The 20,332-nt window shown below is 41.4% G+C and overlaps 1 protein-coding gene across 6 annotated transcripts in view; it reads left to right on the top strand.

Moving 5' to 3' along the window:
* Positions 1 to 20,332, top strand: part of LOC143845107 (uncharacterized) — a 246,604-nt gene that overhangs the window by 197,538 nt on the left and 28,734 nt on the right. For all 6 annotated transcript variants that reach the window (XM_077353168.1, XM_077353167.1, XM_077353166.1 and 3 more), the window contains 2 exons: positions 3,675 to 3,838; positions 7,663 to 7,822. In XM_077353168.1, the coding sequence (XP_077209283.1) occupies positions 3,675 to 3,838; positions 7,663 to 7,822 (324 nt within the window). The remainder of the gene's footprint in view (positions 1 to 3,674; positions 3,839 to 7,662; positions 7,823 to 20,332) is intronic.

Here is a 20,332-nt window from a genome sequence, read left to right as displayed (position 1 = left end):
GCCAGGCATTCTCAACCAGATTTTATGATGGCCCTGGAAGGATTTCCAAAATGGGGGGGTTAATTTATTTTAATATTTTTATAATGTGTTAAACATTTATCGGTTATATGACCAAATATGGTCATATCAACCTGCTCCCCCTCCTAAAATGCCCAATGATGGGCCTGGAGGGGGTGGGAAGGGGAGGGACCCTAGGAGGGCATGTACACAACTATTCTTCTCAACCATATTCTGTACGATCACACCACTTCTGGGGTTTCTTAAAGCCTGAAGAATATTTGAGGGATTTCTAACCAGTAAAATTTTGACAGAATTTGGCGCTCCAACCAACCAGTCATGGCTAGCAATTCCAGCCTCCTGGTGAGGTCTCCCCCCCCCCCCGAATTACAGCTCATCTCCATACTACAAAGATCAGTTCCTGGAGAAAGTGGATATTTTGAAAGGGGTTGGATCCTATGGAATTATACCCCACTGTTTCCCTGTCTTCCCCAAACCTCCAGGAGTTTACCCCATCTGGATTTGGCAACCTTGACCCCCAACTCGCCAACCCTAGTCATGAGAGAGCTATAGTGCTCTAAGGTTCGGGAGTCAGATGCAGTTCCGCATGCTCAAACTGCCATGAGTTACACGTGGAGGCAATAAGAGTCATTTTCACCACATCTTTCAGATTTATTCAAACAAACACAGGCCATACGTTTTCAAATTGCAGTTGATGTCAATAGACCTGGTTTTGCCCTATAGACATTACATTCACTAGCAACATGTTCTGAATACTTGGCAGAACATAAAGCCCCCTGCTTCTAGTTAAAAAAAGAAAAAAAAACAGGAGAAACTCATGACATGAATCCCGTTCCCGCCTCTTCATCTGTATCAAGTTCCGGTGAAGACTCAAATCAGCCCGAAAATTAGACGTTTGAGAGCACTTCTAATTTGACTTTGATTTGAGACGTTAGGGAAACTACGTCTTGCTCTGTACTTGAAAATTGGCAATATTTTCTACCAAAATTACTTTCACAAGGAACACATTTGACTGACGGAATACCAAGTGAAGGGGCATATCCCATTTCAAAACGAAACGGAATCCCTTCCATGTGTTTCCTATATTTGTTCCCGCAGTCCCCCCCCCCCCTGGCCGCCTTTGGCATTTTTTCAGCTGCTATTTTGGATTTGCTTGCCAATCAATTTATTTTAGATCAAGCATTTTAAAACGTTATGTTGTGGTAATGTGACATGAGTTACTTTAATGATCTAATATCTTTAAAAAATTTCTAAGCAGACTTAGCGCTTATGAAAGCTGGCAGATTGATAGGCCTGGAGAATAGGGTCCCATGTCAACTCGCGTTCGTTTTTTGATTATCAAAAGAAAAAGTGCAGATCACTTGACACGGCACTAACAACTCCCCCTTAGTGATGTGAGATGGTATTAGATATAAAGAGAAGGCCTTGTCCCGGAAGCCTCTGCCATATTGCTTGCCATCATAAATAATTATGAACACGCCTACTTAACAGGGTTAGGACATACAAAGCAGAACCTAGCAGTTGGAGGGGGAGCCATCCTGGTCAGAATTGGGATACTTCGAGTCTTCTCTCCCACCTGCTCAGAGGTCCGGATTTCCCCCATGGCTTAACCTTTTGCTTGATAACCCTGTTAGATAGTTAATAATGTTTCCTTCTTATAGTTAGGAATTAAAGGAGAGAAATAATGGCTATGCTAAGAAATGTAGTTTATTCAGAGTTGACTAGTATTTTATCTGGTGGCCTGTGGGCCCAATGGTAGAGCATCTGCTTGGCATGCAGAAAGGCCCAGATTCAGTCCTTGCTGCCTCCAGTTAAAAGACCTGGCAGTAGGTGATGGGAAAGACCTCTGCCTCACACCCTGGATAGCAGCTTCCAGGCTGTGTAGACAGGAATGACTTTGACGGGCTAAGGGTTTCATTCAGTATCAGGCAGTTTCATGTGTTCTTGTGTGAACTTCTTTCACACCCTGCTTTTTCTTTTCAATGGGGGTCACAAAGAAGCTTACATCTCTTCGGCACCATTTTATCCTCACTCCCCCCATGTTTGTAATTTTACCATTTTTTATTTACTATGATGATGATGTTCCTCTACATCATTCTCCAATCCTGTAATTCGGCTTTAGGTATTCGTTCATTCTCTTATTTGGTTGGTTTTCTATCTTGTCTTTCCCACTGTATTATGTTTTTAATTGTCATCTGCCTCGAGTCTCAGCAAGAAAGGAGTACTATACTTAATAGTCCACAAAAATATAGATACATAGAATTTTATCATTTGTGTGTGTTTAAGGACTCTATTGCTTTAAAATATTCTGGGGTGGACATTCCAATTTTGGGACATTTTCCCTATAGCTGTCATTGTTCAGGATGGCAAACATAGCTATAACTGAGGCTTAAAACAAGTTGGTAGGGCAGACCATAGAAGCATAGCTTTTCTAGTAATACATTTAACCACGGTGTAACAAATACATCTGTCAGTTTCTACTTCATGTTTTGGTTATAATGGCTTGTTAGGCCCTTCTGCCGATATAGCCATTTTAACCAGATATGAAGATTGCCACCCAAAGCCTGGTCTGGAAATTAACTATGCCAGTCTAATTGCGACTTTAGAAATGATATTTGGGAGTTGGAGAATTGTTTTCCTAAATTTGGGTTGAACTTTCTCTAAGGTCGACAAATTACCAGTGATGCGTATTGGAGCTCCATAGGTCAGTTTTTGAGAACTTTGGCCTTAAAAGGTAAAGGTAAAGGTAAAGGTATCCCCTGTGCAAGCACCGAGTCATGTCTGACCCTTGGGGTGATGTCCTCTAGCGTTTTCATGGCAGACTCAATATGGGGTGGTTTGCCAGTGCCTTCCCCAGTCATTACTGTTTACCCCCCAGCAAGCTGGGTACTCATTTTACCGACCTCGGAAGGATGGAAGGCTGAGTCAACCTTGAGCTGGCTGCTGGGATCGAACTCCCAGCCTCATGGGCAAAGCTTTCAGATGGCTGCCTTACCACTCTGCGCCACAAGAGACTCTTAACTTTGGCCCTAAAGATGTATATTTATGTTGATGATTAAAAAGCATGTATGATGTTCATCTTGGTGTCAAAATGTATCTACCTATGCAAATTTTAAAGTAGTAATGTAGACACACAATAAAATTCTATGCACTTTTTTTTTTTGGGGGGGGGTGCAGGAGTCTAGTTATTTATTTATTTTATCACACGGTGTGTGTAATCCAGCCAGGAGATCCTAGGATTGCCTGGCAGCCAGGGAAGGGACATTCATAGAAGGTTTGCCATTTCCTGACACCATGACATGACCCCTAGAGTTCCTTGGAGGACATTCAGAGGTGGTTTGCCATTGTCTGCCTCTGTATCATGACCCCTCATGTTCCTTGGCAACCTCCCATCCAAATACTAATCGGAGACAATCCTGTTTAGCTTCTAAGATCTGACAAGATCAGGATTATTAGAATACCTTCATTTCCACTGCTCCATAACAGATATATGTCCCCAGTGAATGGGGTAAGCATCTATTGGGATGCCTTTCCATTCTTTAAACCTTAACCATCCCCATTTGTCAAAGGCCATGTATCTTAATAGAGTTGTGTGAATTATGATGATATGTAGCAAGAATGGAAATAATGTGATTCTTTAAAAACAAAACTTTCAGCGACTTCATTACACACCAGGCAAGCCCATTGCTGACTGTGCCAAGCTGTATTGGCTCTTTTTAAGGACAGAAGGATCTGGAATCCCTGGTATATTGATCACTCTACTGCTCTACACAATTCTGTTCTTCATTTCAGCGACAGTGTGGTACTTGTATTTTGTAAGGTAAATTCTTTTTTTCTTCACTATTTAAGTTCTGCTTCAATTCCAGATGGTCATTTTGATGCTGATGCTAAGAGATGCCAGTGTAGATAGATAAAAAGCAAGGGATTTCAGCCCAGGCTCTTCAGAAAGAGGTAAAATAAAACCACTAAATGACAAATCAGAATAACATGCAATTTTCAAAATAGGCAGATTATTTTTTTCATTTAGAAGATATATTAGCAAGGCTGAGGGTATAGTAGACCAGCAAGATGGGCATCTAATCTACTATTATTATTTATCATAAGGCAAGTGTAGTGTAGCCAGGAGATTCAAGGATTGTCTGACAGCCAGGCAAGGGACATTCAGAGAAGGTTTACCATTTCCTGACGCCATGTCATGACCCCTAGTGTTCCTTGGAGGAACTACCACCCAAATCCTTGGAGGCCTCCCATCCAAATACTAGCCAGAGTTGGCCCTGCTTAACTTCTGAAATCGGGCTTGCATGGGCTATCCAAATCATGACATCCAAGGTTGCCCAAGGTCGAAACGTTTTAGTTGTTGTGCCAGGGTTATAGAGCAGTGTGGGCAAGAAGGTTTGGAGGTCACATTCGTTGCTAAAATCCAGAAAGGGTCTGTAAAGAAATTCTTTTTTGAAGGTTCTTCTGTTAAATTTTGGTAGCTGTGAGTAGAGATGGGCATGAACCAATCCACGAGTCTCTGCGAGCCCACAAAATGGGATAGTTTGTAGGTCATGAACCGGGCGCATGGGGCCACACTCCTGATGACTGTGCATGACCACATAGGGGTCTTACTTCTCCGTGTATGCTCATGGGTATTTTGGGGGGGGGTGGAGTTTCAACAACACTTGAGGCATCCCTTTGTTGCCTTTCTGCTAGGGGTGGTTTGTGACTCATGAGAGGAACCCTACTGTGTTTACCCCCCCCCCCCCATGAAAGATTGATAGATCTCATGCCAACATGTACCTATCCATCAGGTCTGATTTTAGATTTGGTGAGTGACTGCTTTCTCTCATCAGTCAAACTCCTTCTGCCCCATCCCCCAACAAGATAGGAGGTAGAGTGCAAATGGGGATTGGAAAACCTCTAGCCCCTCCATGTCAAAAGCCATAGTGTCTGCATCTGCCTCAAACACACCCTTGGGCGTGTCCTTGCCTCTGCATCTGGAGATGGTCAGGCATCCCTGCCTTTGTTTGGCTACCCGGCTGCTAGTCATGTCCCAGAGTTAATCGCAACAACTCCTTGGGAGAAGGGGGCGGCTGTGTCCTCTGCATGATGGATCTGGAGGGTGTGCCTACAGAGCAGGGGGTGACCAGGAGGGTCCCCAAGATTGGAGAGAAAGAAGGGATGGACATGCAGTACATGATATGTGCTTTGCTGAAAGGGCATAGTTTCATTTGATAACATAGACAGCACTGGCATTAATACCAGCACTGTAAGCTGTCTTTGAAACCCAGTGAATGATACTGATGGGAATGAATGCTTTGCTTCCAGTAAATCTTTTCTTTGTCTTTATATCGCAACAAGCAGAAGTAAAAAAAAAATCAGTCTCGAACTATACAAAAGAAATTCAAATTGTCTACATTCCTAGAAGCTGTACACAAGTCCAATGTACTGGTAGTCTAGTTAATTAGTTTCTGAGATGTTAATGCTACCTTAATCATTGACTTAATAGTTTTGAATGGCTTCATAAGTTTTAGCTGCTGTCGTTTATTACTCAGGAAAATTAATTTAAATTAAAACATTTGTAAGGCAGATTTTTATGAGAATATTATGAACATCTTCATTGTCTGGGGAACAGGTGCGGGCTCATCAAAGATTCTTTCCCTTCTGGATCAATCTTTCCATAATGTTTTACAATAAAGCAAAAAAGGTACTTCATTGGACAATGCATCTTTTTGAATTCTTCATAACAAAATAATAAAGCAAAGCACGCATAACAAAACTGGTTACATTACATCAGCTTTCTCAAGCAGTTCTCTTGGCAGCAAAGACAAAGCGCATGATACAATTATACCTGGATTTCGAGGGGGGGGGGGAAAGAACCATTTTTGTTTTATTGAGTACTGAAGCGTCTATTGATCAATTCATTTCTGAGTGGCTAGCATCCGCACCTGGTTGCACATTAAGATATTTAGGCTTAATGTGCACATATACCTTTTTCATACATAAACTTTGCATTTTTTGCCCATTTACACAAATCTCATTCCAACACCGTTTTAGACTTAGGGCTTAACGTGAGTATCCATGGCAAGTGAGTATCGATGGAAGTGCCCCACCTCTGGCAAGTAAAACTGAATGATATGGCCTTTGCTCTGTTCAGTTTCATCTCAATGCCTATTTATTTAATTAATGTATCTGTACCCTGACTTTCTCCGCAAAGTGACTTATATCCTTCTCCTCGCCTCCATTTTATCCTCACAACAACCTTGTGAGGTAGGTTAGGCTGAGAGAGTTTGACAGGCCCAGCTTCCATGGCAGACATGAGGAGCTGAACAGGAGTCTAGATTCTAGTTCAACATTCTGCCTCATTCAACAGAATGGAGTTGATATTTACAGTATAACCCTAAGCAAGGAAGAGCTGAGGGCCCTGACAGAGGTATCCTAGTTCTGCAGGGCCTGCAAGATGGAGCTCTGCCACCAGGTGTTTGGTTGAGGGCAAGGCAAGAAATATCTACAAAGCCCCTCTCCTGAGCACCTGCCCTGAGGCACTGGGCTGAAGGGGAGCTACTGAGTTTTAGGGAGTGGTGGGTTGAAGGAGTAGCTAGGAGATGGGGTTTTACTGTTTTTATTGTACTTGATTTTATTTTTGTATACCACCATAAGCCAGCTGGCCTGGGAGTAGCAGTGAATAAGTTGAACTAATAAATTAATAAAAGCAGGGTCTTAGAAATGAATAACTCTGTTTAGGGCTTTGATGAGAGATGGTAGGTGAAAGCAGACACTCTACAAGAATTCAGCTGTTTTGAAGCAGTTAGATTCTAGCTCGGGGAATGATTGTTTTTGAGTCTGTTAGGGCTGTTATTTGCACCTAAATTTCCCATTCTCGATCCTTCCAAATTCTGATCAACCCTCTCCCCCAATAGACACACATGGTGAAAGTGTGGGAAAACACCTATGCATAAAAGGCCACAGTTTCCTCAATCTCTCTTTATGCTGCTAGCCACATGGAGCCAGATGGGTTACCTTGGGCTCACCACAGCACTGATAAAACTGTTCCAACCAAGCAGTGATACCAGGCCTCTCTCAGCCTCACCCACCTCACAGGGTGTCTGTTGTGGGGAGAGGAAAGGGAAGGTGACTGTAAGCCGCTTTGAGCCTCCTTTGGGTAGAGAAAAGCAGCATATAAGAACCAACTCTTCTTCTTCTTCTTCTTCTTCTTCTTCTTCTTCTTCTTCTTCTTCTTCTTCTTCTTCTTCTTCCCATGGCCAGAAAGATGACATCCTGGAAGAGACAAAGAATGTAACCCCTTGGTGCATGCCCTGTACTGAAGTGTGCAAAAGAAAAGGTATAGTTATGTCAATCTTCCACACACATGCTAAGGCTCAGATTGCATATAATTTGTTCTTTCCCATTTTTCAAGCCCATCTGTTGAAAGATGTGCTTTTAATGTGCCACTCTTTCAGGCAATGCTCCTTGGGAAATTAATGTTGATTGATTATTTTTAATGTGGCTGTTTATAAGATTTTTATTGTAATGCTTATGTTTGCTGCCTTGAGGTTCCTAGTTGGATGGAAAGGTGGTATGTAATGGTAATAAATGAAAGAATGAATGAATGGATGGATTAGAGAATGAAAGAAAACTTGACAAAGATGCTTTCCATTTCAGAATACATAATGAAGGCTGGTTATTAGATATATACCAGAGGGTGCAGTGTGATGAGGCCAGTTGCTTTGTTCCTTTTGACCTGGAAGTTTCCAACCAAGAGTTGAGCTACATTGTTAAAAAAGCTGAACAATGGAGAGGAATCAGCGGTGAACGACAAACAGTAAGTACAGTTCACCAAGAGCTTTGTTGTATGTTGACTGAAGGGCATGACTTGCTAGTATATCATAGCAAACATACTCAGTGATTCCTCCCAGACTTTTTCTACACTGGGAATTTGCCCCAACTCACCGCTCATCTGGTGGTGGGTCAAATCCCAGTTCCGCTCAATGCTGTTGCTAGGATGGGGCAATCCCAGACATGGCTGGACTGAGGCCCTTGTTTGCCCCATGGACCATTCCATGTTCCCTTTTCTGCCCTGGGTGTCGATGGGGCATATGTCAGGCTTGGGCCATTGGGAAGCAAAGAGTAGAGCCAACCTGGCCCAGATTCTCCCCACCCATGGCCACAAATATGACATCCTGGAAGAGACAACAAATGCCTCAGGCAGCTCCGCCATGCTGCATAGTGACATGGAACTGCCTGAGGCATTTATTTTTAAGAACATGATATTGCATTGGATCGCAATACCACGTTCTTAAACATTTGTTTAAAACAGGCCTATGCCCCCCCCCCCACAGCACAGCAGTAACTTGTTGCATCGGCTCCTGTGTGGGAACACAAATCTGGAGCAGACAAGGTGTACTGAGCCAAAGGATCCCCCGTGAGGAGCCAGGAAGAGGCACAGCAACCTGCCCTGAGGCAAACGCCAGTCTGCAGCCCAGTGTGATGGGCATTGTGAGGTAAAGGTCCAAGTTAGTCTGATATTATGGTATACTAGTAAAAAAGCCCATTGTATCCTAAATACAATGGGTGCTAGGAGGCTGGAGTAAAAGGTGGCTTACCGGTTGCGGCGTCTTCTGGCTGGCGGCCATTTTCTTGATGTTGGCTGCGTGTATTCCGAAGTAGGGGGCTCAGTTGTGCTGCGGCTTGATGCAGCGAGAGGTGCTTTGCGCCTCTCGCCGCGTGAAGCCGCCGGGCAGGGAGCGTGAAGCCGCCATCAAGCATTAAATCATGTTCCCAGTTTCTGGATTTTGGCAATCTCTTAGCTCCTCCTTTCTAATTGTTATTCTCAAGATTTTTTTTTGGGGGGGGGGAAGGAAGGATCCTATATCTGCACAATTTAGAATATACTTAATTTTCTTCTATTAGAGTGCAGCAAAGGAAGATACACTTATTGTACGAGAAGTCTTTAAGGCTTAAACGTTCTCATTTTTACCTTGTTCAGATAAGCAATTTCCCATTGGTGCTAGGATGGTGAAACTTTTTGAAGGTATTTTTATCCAAGCATGTGATAGGGGAAAAGTCACTTTCTGTAGTCAAGAATCATTCTACTAAAGGGATTTGTCAACATGCAAATGATATTTTCCTATCATTAACTATTTATTACAGATTTTAAAAAAATAAAATATATTACAACATGGGCTGCTAGAAGCTTGACAGAACTGGAACAAATGTTTTTCAACTCTGTTTTTTTTAAAAACAAAATCCTTAATTAGATAGCATAAGGTTGATATGATTAGGTCAGGATGTAGTGTTTTTCATTAAACCACATTTTTGAAGTTGTATTCATGGCTCGCTCTTGCAATTAAATAATGAGACAATGAGTTTTATATTATTGACCCAATTACTCCCCCATGGAAAAGTATACATTTAATAAATGTGTGCCTTAGGAACTTCATTAGCAATCCAAGGATAATAAGGTTTTGAAGTACGCAGATTACATGTCCACAAACATATTTAGGTTATAATTGTTGGTGAATGAGAGATTGGTGCGGGACCAAATTGATTCATGGTGTAAACTAACCAGGAACACACGTGGATCCCACCTTTCAGTTTGCCCTGCCTATCTTATTTTAAACCTAATTCATACATTATGATGCTACCAGCAGTTGTGGGACATACAGGTTCCCGAAAAAGGCCCCAGGCATTATTGCACAGGGCTCACCTCTTTAGCCATACTTGTTGCTCTGTGCGCTGAGTAAACAAATCTCAAACCATGTGGTTTTGCAGAAATTCTTCCCTGAGATATATTTGTAATCAGTCGATTAATTAATTAATTTTAAAGCTATTCTTCTTCCCTGTCTCAGTAGACTCGGGGCAGATCACTGCATGGGTAAAATCACATAAATCAAATTCTAAAAATATAAAAATAAAAGTTTAACAATTCAAATTAGATTTAAAACATCAGCGGATTAAATACTAATATTGCTCTTCGAAATTTAAGGGGTGTGTGCGTTATAATAGCTTAGCCCTCACTGGGGGTATAGTTTGGTAGTGCAGACAGGGAGGCCAGCGGGTTGAGATATCCGATATCAGGCTTTGACCATAGGCCTGGCAGGACAACTCCGTCGTGCAGCTCCTGTGGAACTGTATGGTGGAATGTTCCACCAGGCTGGGGCCAGGGCAGAAATTCCCACCCAATTCGGCAAAACCCTTCAGGGGCCTTTGTACAATCCCAGGGTTTCACAAAACCCTGTTTGAGAGACAATCTAGAACTCAGAAGAAGAAGAAAAAGAAGAAGAGTTGGTTCTTATATGCCACTTTTCCCTACCCGAAGGAGGCTCAAAGAGGCTTACAGTTGCCTTCCCTTTCCTCTCCCCAGAACAGACACCCTGTGGGGTGGGTGAGACTGAGAGAGCCCTGATATCACTGCTCCGTCAGGACAGCTTTCTCAGTGCCATGGCGAGCCCAAGGTCACCCAGTTTGCTGCATTTGGGGGAGTGCAGAATCGAACCTGGCATGTCAGATTAGAAGTCTGCACTCTTAACCACTACACCAAACTGGCTCCTGGTTCATAGAGGGGTAGAAATGAACATTCTACCCCATTTATAACTAACGTCTACACATTAAAATCCAAAGCATGTAAACTCTGAAGTAAGCCCTATGGAGTCTCATGAAACTTATTTGATAGTGCTCCACCTACCTTGAACTAAAATGGCCAACAAAAACAGAGCTATTGAAAATTATTAGCCCACAATATTAAAAAAAAAACTCTTCACATGGGGAATTTTAAGTTGTCTTGAACAATGAAGCATGAGTGTTGTATCTACAAAGATGGCACAAAGTTTGGTCATGAAATTGAGACTGATTCATGGCAAAAAAAAAGTATTTTAATGGGGCCAGGGCTAATTTTCTCCTTCTAAAATTATATTAGAGCAAACCCAAAAAATTAGCCGGCAGTAGATTTTTGAACAGAAAATATATTTGTAATTATCTTGAACACACAAAATTACTTGGGGGGATATTATTGACATAATTTTTTGCACTTTACACTAATTTGCATGTATCAGGCCAACTTACTACTATGTTAATAAATAAGGCATTAATCTGTTTTATTTAATTGCCATTTCTTTCTTTCTCAATAATGCATTAATTACCTGTTAATAGTTTATGGGCTAAATTTTTCTACTGGAAAGGATTGCAAGTTATTTTCTATCGCTGGAGTACAAATTATGACAACGCGATATATCAAAAATCACATTGCAGTGTGCCTACTTAGTTGATCAGTAGCTGCAACACAGGGAGTGCATTTTATGAAAAACAATCAGTAAAATCTAGATTTAGAATTAGATATCCCTAATGCTATAGGGATATCCCTATAGTAGTTTGGTTATATGTTCAGGGATTCCCCTCCCCCTCCTAATCTATGGGCCTATTGAAGGTTGCTAGCCATCAGTTGCTAACTGGACAGAGTCTAGGTAGTGAGGACATGGAGGTGCATTGGTTTTACCATAGATTGCTAGAGAAGACTGATATCGTGTTTGCCCCCCCCCCCCGCAAAGAGACATTAAAAGGGGTGTGCACTAGGGGAAAAAATTGATCCAGAATTCAGGGAGGGATAATCATGTGTAATCAGGGTTACTCAGGTCCCAAATACCAGTCTGGTATCTGGATATCCCTGCCCACCCCCCCAGATTATGATATTACTTGGGTCTGTTATTCCTTATGGGGAATCTTTCCAGGGTTCCTGAGTAGCTGGTTTTAAAGTAAATGCTAGGAACATTGCAGGGAATCTGTTTATTCCACTAAGCAACCCCCAGGTTTCAGGTAGATTGGATAAAGGTGACCTAAACAAAGTGCCCACAGCTATTGTTCATTGTTTCCTATGGAGGAAAAAAATCCATGCTTTTTCCAGGGCAAAGAATAGCCAAACACACAAAAGTAAACAAAGCCTCCCAATGCAAACAGAATTAACAAACCCAACAGAACCATCACACAATCAGGGAGTCACAACAGAATCATAGGCCAGTGTGGTAAGTCTAACACAACAATATCAAACCAGAGTATCCAAGCAATGTCAAACTAGAGAATCTAAAGCAAATCAACCTAAGCAAAACCAATTAAACCAATTTCAGACCACAGAATCCAAGCTAAACCCACTCTAGCAAGCCAATGCTAAAACACTTGTAAAATTGAAGAAAAGCAATCCTGGGAACCTAAAAATCATGCCTCCAAATGTTTTGTGCTCATTACAAATTTAGTTGCCTCCCCCACCCCCAATTACAGATAAGTTATTCTTCTGGTATGTTTTTGGACAGAAAATATCCAAAGCACACCCCTAGATGTTAATGCTCTTAGAAGTCAGTATTTCTCCCTCTACTGGCCACTGGAACAGCAGGAGGAAACAGGTGCTAGAGGCGGGAGATCTTCTTTCGTGTCCAGAGTATGTGTATGGTGAACAAATGACACCACATTTTCAGAGTATGAAGACCTCTTTGTCTCCTAAAGACTTCCCAAGTTTTAAGGGAGTAGGACAAAGGGAGTTCAATTTTACAAATTTAAAGAATTTTACAGTTCTGAGGAAACCCAATGCTAATGTGGACTAGCTCTAAGAAATATTGGAATCTCTATGGTAAAACCATTGAATTTATGGCAGTTCCTAAAACTACCCTATATCATTTCCAAGTTCCACTTCCTGAAGTGGTACAGTGATATCCCCATTTCACACACACAACCATGTTGCCATCCATGAACCTTCCATATCGCTACTATAGATGATTCATTCAGTAGAGGAAAGGGTTTTTTTTTGGGGGGGGGGGGTTCTTTTTCTGCTGTTTGTACTCTTGCTATTTGTTGGTAGAGTTTTGGGGGTGTTTTTGTGGAAGGACTGAAGGTTGATTTGATAGGTTAGGTTGAAGGTTTTAATAATGTCATTTTCTCCATAAGAAACAATTGAAACTAGAATGGGTGGGGACAGTTTATTAAGACATTGTCAAAATTGGTCCACTTTATTCAATCCACTTAAACCGTGGGAGGACTTTAGGAGAGATGGAGGATTTTATACCTGGCAATATTGGTGCTAGTTTCTTGATAAACTCCCACTCTGGACCACAAAAATATCCTCTATTTCCCCCAGGTTGATTGAGGGAACATTGTTCATGGGTCCATAAAATGGAATTCCTTTGTCCAATTCCCTTCAAACTAGAGGGATCATTAGAAGAGAGGGGACTCATTTCCCTGAAAATTTGATGCCATTTCTTCTAATATCCTAACTATTGGTTTCACTTGACTATTTAGGCTTTTATTTACATAATAATTCCAGAAAGTTCCACAATTCCATTTTGCATTTTGTATACATATAGAATAACCCCAAAAGACTTTTTCAGATATATTTTCAGCTCACAAAGTTTGATATACACCCCTAGTTCTACAAGAGCTGTTTTATATTTAGATTGGTCATAATTCAAGCCATACAAATCCAACTGTAATCAATGGAATTTTCTTTTCTTAGTTCCAAGACCCTGTAGAGGTGGCCTAAATCAGAATTTTGTTTTGAGCCTTGTATGTGGTTATCATTTCCTAAATCATTGATTGAAATCTACTAAGGCCTTTAGGAGTTACATAAAATTCTTGTATGATTCTTTGATATATAAGTTCCCATATGATACTTTGTTCTTATTTTGATATATATATATACGTTGATATATATTATTTTTGTTTGAAAAGTATCATTTTGGGTGGGATTTAGATTGCCTCAAATTAGTCACAAATAACTTTGTCCCCTGATTTTCATTGAAATTTAAGAACGATTAATTTTATTGACGAGACAGATCACTAGTAATGTGCATAGTACTTTACTGAGTAGCAAACAGAAAAAAAGGAGAAAGAACCATGATTGTTCCTTAATATTTGCATGCATTCTTCTGGAGCTCAGAGTGAGTAGCATTAAGAACTAAATGTAGGCATTGTGAATGAACTAGATCAGTGTGGCAATACCTGCATGATTAGACTTTACATAGTAATCTAAATTTTAAACAAATGTATTTGTGTATACGTGTTTATGGGGGGAGGAGATTAGGAGAAGAAAATTAAATACAGGCTGGACAAACTACAAGATTCATTTGTCCATAAAACAGACTTGTGTGTGTGTGTGTGTGGGGGGGTTAAATATCTTTTAAACAGATGTGCGCACACAAAGGATTATTTTACAAAATTATAATAATGAAGAATGAATGTTATCCACCAGTGGACTAATGAAAACCGTCTTGCAGATTGCTTCTTATGGTCTAACATATTGATGGCTTGATTTCCTTTTTTCTAAAATGAATGAACAAAAGCAGTTGCGTCTTGATGCAGAATGACTGTGCAGGCTACCTGAAGCCCTGTATCTCTCCGTCTTTGGCTCGGAAGATAACATGGCAATATGTTTTTGTAGGGGAGGGGGGAGAGAGAGGGAGGCAAGTTGCTCTTAGGAGCAGGTCACAGGCAACATCTTCTCCTTTGCAAAACGATAGCTGGTACAATGTGGAATTGTTCCACGCCACAGAATCAGACAAAATGGAATGTCATGGTGAAACACCATGTGGTTTGCTTTAGAGAACACATTTGTGAACTTGATGTTGCTTCCATAAGACATGTTCATAGCTTGCAAACCTTTTCCATTTAAGGGTAACAACATAAATAATAATGGAGGGGTTTTAATCTTGGGGCAGGGGGTTGCGGGGGCATACGGCATATTTCAATCCAAGAACACGGGTATTATTTCGGTTTCTAAAATTTCCTCGCAAACCAATTCTTGAAAATCCATAATGAACACATTAATTATGTAAAGGCACTGATGCAGAAGGACCTAATTAATTGTCGTCTTGTCAGACTTCTGATTCCTGTACCTGGAAGGGAGTTGTTAATTTCCACAATACTTAAGCAGATATGCAAACTGTTTTGCTAGATCACTTTGAACAGTGGAGAAGGAGAAGCACATGCTGCCGTTAATTTTTGTAGTAATTAATGGGAAGCTCCAGAGACATAGACTAATAGCTTTTGATCAGGACTGGCCTGTCTATGGAGAAAATGAAGCACTATTTATTATTTATTTTGCTGTGTCTCTGCCTCCCCTTGTCCTTCCTCCAAGAGCTCAGGGCAGTATACAGGGCTTCCCTTCCTTCCCTTTATCCATGCAGCATTATCTGTCTCCTACTTATGAATGCACCTGCTGGTTCAGCTCACACCTTGTTCACCAGTGATGATCAGGCAGATGAGCTGTCGGTATCTGTTTGGCACTTTGTAATTCTTTTGTGCCTTTGGAGCATGAACAGGCTACATCTTTTGGGCATGTAGCAGCTCATTCTGCACACATTGGATAACACACTTTCAGTGTGCTTCCGCAGCTGGATTTTCCTGTGCAAAACAGGAAAGTCTGTTTCCAAAGTGCACTACCCAATGTGTGCAGAATCAGAAGCTGAGTCTCAGCTGATTAGGAGATCTCATCCTGCAGGTGTTGGAAAATGTACTGTCAGTTTACTTTAGAAGTAGGTTTTCCTGCTTTGCAGAAGCACATTGAAAGTGAATTATCTGACATGGATGGAATTACGAGTCCAGCTGAGAGTTAGTTTCTGAACTCTTGCCTTGCACAGGCAGAAGCTGAGGCTACCATGGGTCCATGTACCAGGAATCCTTAGTTTGACAGTTTTTAAAATGTAAAAAGAACATCATTATTGTGTACTGATTCAGAGAGTGTAGGAAATAAGCTACAATTTCTGTAAGGCTGTATGAATATGGGCTTAGGTAACCTATTCTGGATCCAGATAGTCTGGCAGCCAGTATAGAACAAGTATACTATCAGGTGAACAGCACACACAGAGAGACTAAATGAGTATTTATTTGATTTTTTTATTTATTCGATTTTTAGCCTGTCACTCCCAAAAAGGCTTGTGGCAGGTTACAAACATATAAAATCCCCCAATAAAAATTACCCCTAAAAACAGTATACAGTCCACAATTACATATACAAAGGTCCAAGATATAATGCAGCAAAATAAAAAATGACTACCCCCCCCTGACTAACACCTCCAGGGGAGAAGTGATCTTCAGCCGCCAGTAGAGTGATTCAAGTGGGGGGGGGATCCAGTAATCATGAGATCCATTGTGTGTAGGGTGGCTTTTTAATGGACACCAGTGGAAGGAGAAGATGCCAAAAAACAGAATGCACTTGTGCACAGAACTTTTTTGGGGGGAGTGGGGTCCCTTTCTGATTCAATTCGGCTGAATCCAAAAAGTACCAAATCAGTGGTTTGCAGTCAGTCGGATCAATTTGGCCGAATCCAAAAAGTACTCAGGTACCTTTTGGCTTATCCAAACCGAATGGCCTACCCTTAGTGGACTCATGTGAAGGATCAATCACTGGAAGGGAACTTTCCTTCCTGCAGATTCAGACCCTTAAGGAAAGATGTGAGAAGAATCCATAGTGGAATGGGGGGAATTGATGGAAATTGCCAATTTAATCTGGATCCAGTCCACAGCATATCCCCTCTGTATATGTTTTGATCCAGGTTCAATTCCCCACTCCTCCACATGCAGCCAGCTGGGTAACCTTGGACCAGTCACAGTTTTCTCAGATTTTTTTCAGCCTGATCAGGCTGTCTCTTGTGGTGAGAGGAAGGGTGAGCAATTGTAAGCTGCTTTGAGACACATGAGGCCTGCTAGGTGACCTTGGACTGGTCACAGTTCTCTCCAAACATTCTCAGCCCAATCTACCTCAAAGTGTATTTGTTATGGGGAGAGGAAGGGAAGGCGATTATAAGCCATTTTGAGACTCCTTGGAGAAAAGCATGGTACAAAACCCCAGCTCTTCTTGTTATCTGATCGGCACCTATGATCACAGTGCGAGCTGAACTGGCAGGTGACTGAAAACATTTATTGCTAGTGTAGCATCCAACACTTGAGTTAGGCCTGAGAAAAAAAGTATAGCTACTACTCAACAATCCTGAAATGAGATGATTTTCATGTCAATGGAGGAAAAAAAGGCAGAGAGACAGTTAACAGTGCTGCTGCAGGTCCCTGTGAAGTATGCTGCATATGGTGTTTTCTGGTCCTGTGGAAGAAAGGGTTGGACAAGCATATTGGTACCAAAAGTGAGGAAGAAGAGGGATGGGATGGGGGAGAAGAGTGCTGTCAGGGTGCCCGGTTGCTGTTAATACAGCAGGATTTGCACAATGTGACAGCAAAATTGTTCAGTTGTGTAGATCTTGCATTTAAACAGTGTTTGTTCATGGGCTAACTGAAAAATCCGATTTGAAATGTAGATCAATTTTTTCGAGGTGTGTCTCTTACTAGCTGCTTGGAAGGAATAGCCCAGTACACTAAAGAGGAGTAGGCAGTTGTCTTCTTCGTGGCCTTTGCTGTGTCAGCAATCCATTTCCTTTCACAGATCACTGTATACATTTCATCCCACCTAATCTAACTTACACTTATTTCATTCATAGCTGTTCTGTCTACAGAGATTAATTAGCAAGCAGGGCTGAAGTGTGCAAATGAAAATATGATAATTAGTCTTCTGACAATGCTGAAGTTTCAGCACTTCAGGGTGCATGATAGTTCTGCATTTAACCAAAACCATGATAAATCCCTGCAAAGCAGATAGGTGGATGGATGGATGGATGGATGGAACTTGTCTGTCTGTCCATCTGTCTGTCCATCTGTCCATCTATCTATCTGAGACTCCTCCAGGGCCTCAGTCTGTCTATTCAGACTAGCAGTAACTCTCCAGGATCTGAGGCATAGGTCTATCACATCACCTGACATACCTGATGTCAGGGATTGTACCTGGGACCTTCTGCATGCTGAGCAGAGGTTTGTCTACTGAGCCACAGCCCCTCCCCAATATAATTTCATATCTTCTTTGCCTCTTTTAGGTACTAATCTGTAGATGTGGGTGAGAGTTATGAAACCCACCAGAATTTTTTCCATGCTAAACAAAAACAGCTGCCTCTTTGGAAGCCTAATTGGGGGGGGGGGCAGATAATTTTTGTGCGTGTTGAAGGCACCCATGTAATTCATTAGGACAACATTTGAAGATTCCATCCCGGCCCTAGTAAGTCAAAAGGTAATTTTTCATAAACTTTAAACATCCTCCCAATCTGATCTACCACCTGGTATAGCCTATAGGCATACAAACAGGGTTATATCCATGAATGTCAGAAGATTTAGAAAATGCTTAGGGCCATTCCACAGGACTTAAATTTAGCAGAAGTCTTACCTTTGGTAAACGCTACTAATTCAACGTTCCGTATGACGTCGCACACAATCTGCAACACTCCCGCAAAAATCGCTTAGTTGTAGCACTTTTCTGGAAATCAGGAAAAGTGCATTCCCCCTGAAAAAATCGCTACACTTCTGAGCACAACCTGCAACACATCAGCGAAAGACTTGTGTGTTCTCAATGTAGCGGTAGATACCCTCCTTCCCCTGCTCTCGCCCCCGAACTTCTGGATAAGCAATCGCCATTTTTTCCCCCTTAGACTGGGGAAAGCAATGAAGAAGCGAGGCTTTTCTGGCTAAAGTTCCTCCACAGAAGTGATTAAAAGTTAAACAAAGCTCCCTACTGCAAGTGTCTTTGAAGTTCCCAAGCACAACAAAGCCCCCTATTTGGCACTGTTCGGCACTGCCCGTAATTTCAGCCGCAAATCCCACCCATCGGGGGGGGGGATTCTTTTTTTTTACTTGAGGAGCGTGTAAACTATTAATCTCCAGCTCCTATGCCAGCAAAAAAGGTCTTTGTGAGACAATGAATGAACACAGATTCGTTGCTACGAATGAACACATATGCATTGCTACTGGTGTTTTCAGCTTTTTAAAAAACTTAAAAGGAAAGGGGCTTTTTGGGAGCACGAGCACAACAGTTCATTGGCTGTTCCGTTTGATTGATGGCCAGGGGCGGGAAAAAGCACAGAAAAATATTGCTTCTTTTGTTGTGATTCCAGCGAGACCAGAAACATGTGGGGAATTAATACAACGCTACTGGGACTTCTGTATTCCACTAAAAATAAAGGTATGCAGAATGGTGAAATTCCACTATTTAATATAGCGTTTCTGCATTCTGAAAACATTTGGCAACATTGGTCCTTGTGCGGAATGGCCCTTAGTCTTACCCCAGACAGCACGATTTCAATAAAAGATCGGGAAGATATTAAAGTTTTTCTGATGTACATTTAAGTGAATGGGGCTGCTGATCAGCTTAAGGTGAAAATTTGTAGATGGAAGGGTGACACAAAATGAGTTCAGACATGGCTGGTCAAGATTTTCATAAAATGGATCCAGTGTGTGAACATACTGGCCCTGTTCATAAGTGACAGTGAATGCATGTAAAATACATGTACAGTGTTCAGTTTTTTAAAATACATGCACAAATTCATCCATTGCATTCAACACATCACATGATTTAAACCCCACAGTTATCCAGACACTGGTCCTTGGTTTCATTTGTAAACTGAACACACATTAGAGGTTCCCTGTATAAGCAAGATGTGACCAGGGCTACTCTCTGTTATTAAAACAGCCCCCTGTTCTGATGGTCAGGGTTGTGCTTTACTGTCAGAAGTAAAGATGACTCACTCTTTGCTGTAGTCGCAAAGCTTCTTTTTAATGCAGGAATCCCCCCCCCTTAAATTACCCTCCTGGATCTTTCAGTGACACAATTTTGCTGTTGTTACTTACTTGGTCTCTCATCTGTTTATGTTTGCATTATTATAAGGAAGAGATGGTGGCTTCCAAAAAGGTCCCCTCCCCTTTCTCTGCTCTCAAAATGTGCCACTATGTCATCTTCATTAACATTCCAGGCAGGGGGCGGGTGCAACACGAGGAGATCAACTTCCTGAGCTTGGTGCAGGATAAAAAAATACCCACTTTCAGTGAAGAAAGGAGCACTTAGTAATCACACTTCAGAATTGGGAATAATGACATTTGCAGATCCAAAGACAAGTTCTGAAGAAAGATTGATTTAGGATCGGCAGCACTTATAATGAAAAATGGTGAGGGCAGAATGTACCTATAAGAAAGAGTCTTTAGAACTGAGAATCAACAAATCCAAATGAATGTTAAATCAAGAGTCAACAAATCCAAAATGTTTAAGAATCATCTCATCCAAAGGGATGACAAAAATGTTGGGAGGGCACTTCTGTATTCCATTGTAGCTTCTTGTTTCCTCTTTACTTTCTTTCAGCCTGTATCTTCCATGCACAGATGGCTAACCAGAACATAAGTGCATTTATTTCATAACGATGGCATTATATTTTCTTACACAATCCAGGAAGCCTCTGTGTTTGTGCAGAAACCAGCCAAAAAAAAAAAAAAAGAA

This window comes from Paroedura picta, chromosome 9 (assembly GCF_049243985.1).
Source record: "Paroedura picta isolate Pp20150507F chromosome 9, Ppicta_v3.0, whole genome shotgun sequence".
NCBI lineage: Eukaryota > Metazoa > Chordata > Lepidosauria > Squamata > Gekkonidae > Paroedura > Paroedura picta.
The sequence above is the reverse complement of the archived record's forward strand: the minus strand, read 5'-3'. Positions and strand labels throughout refer to the sequence as shown.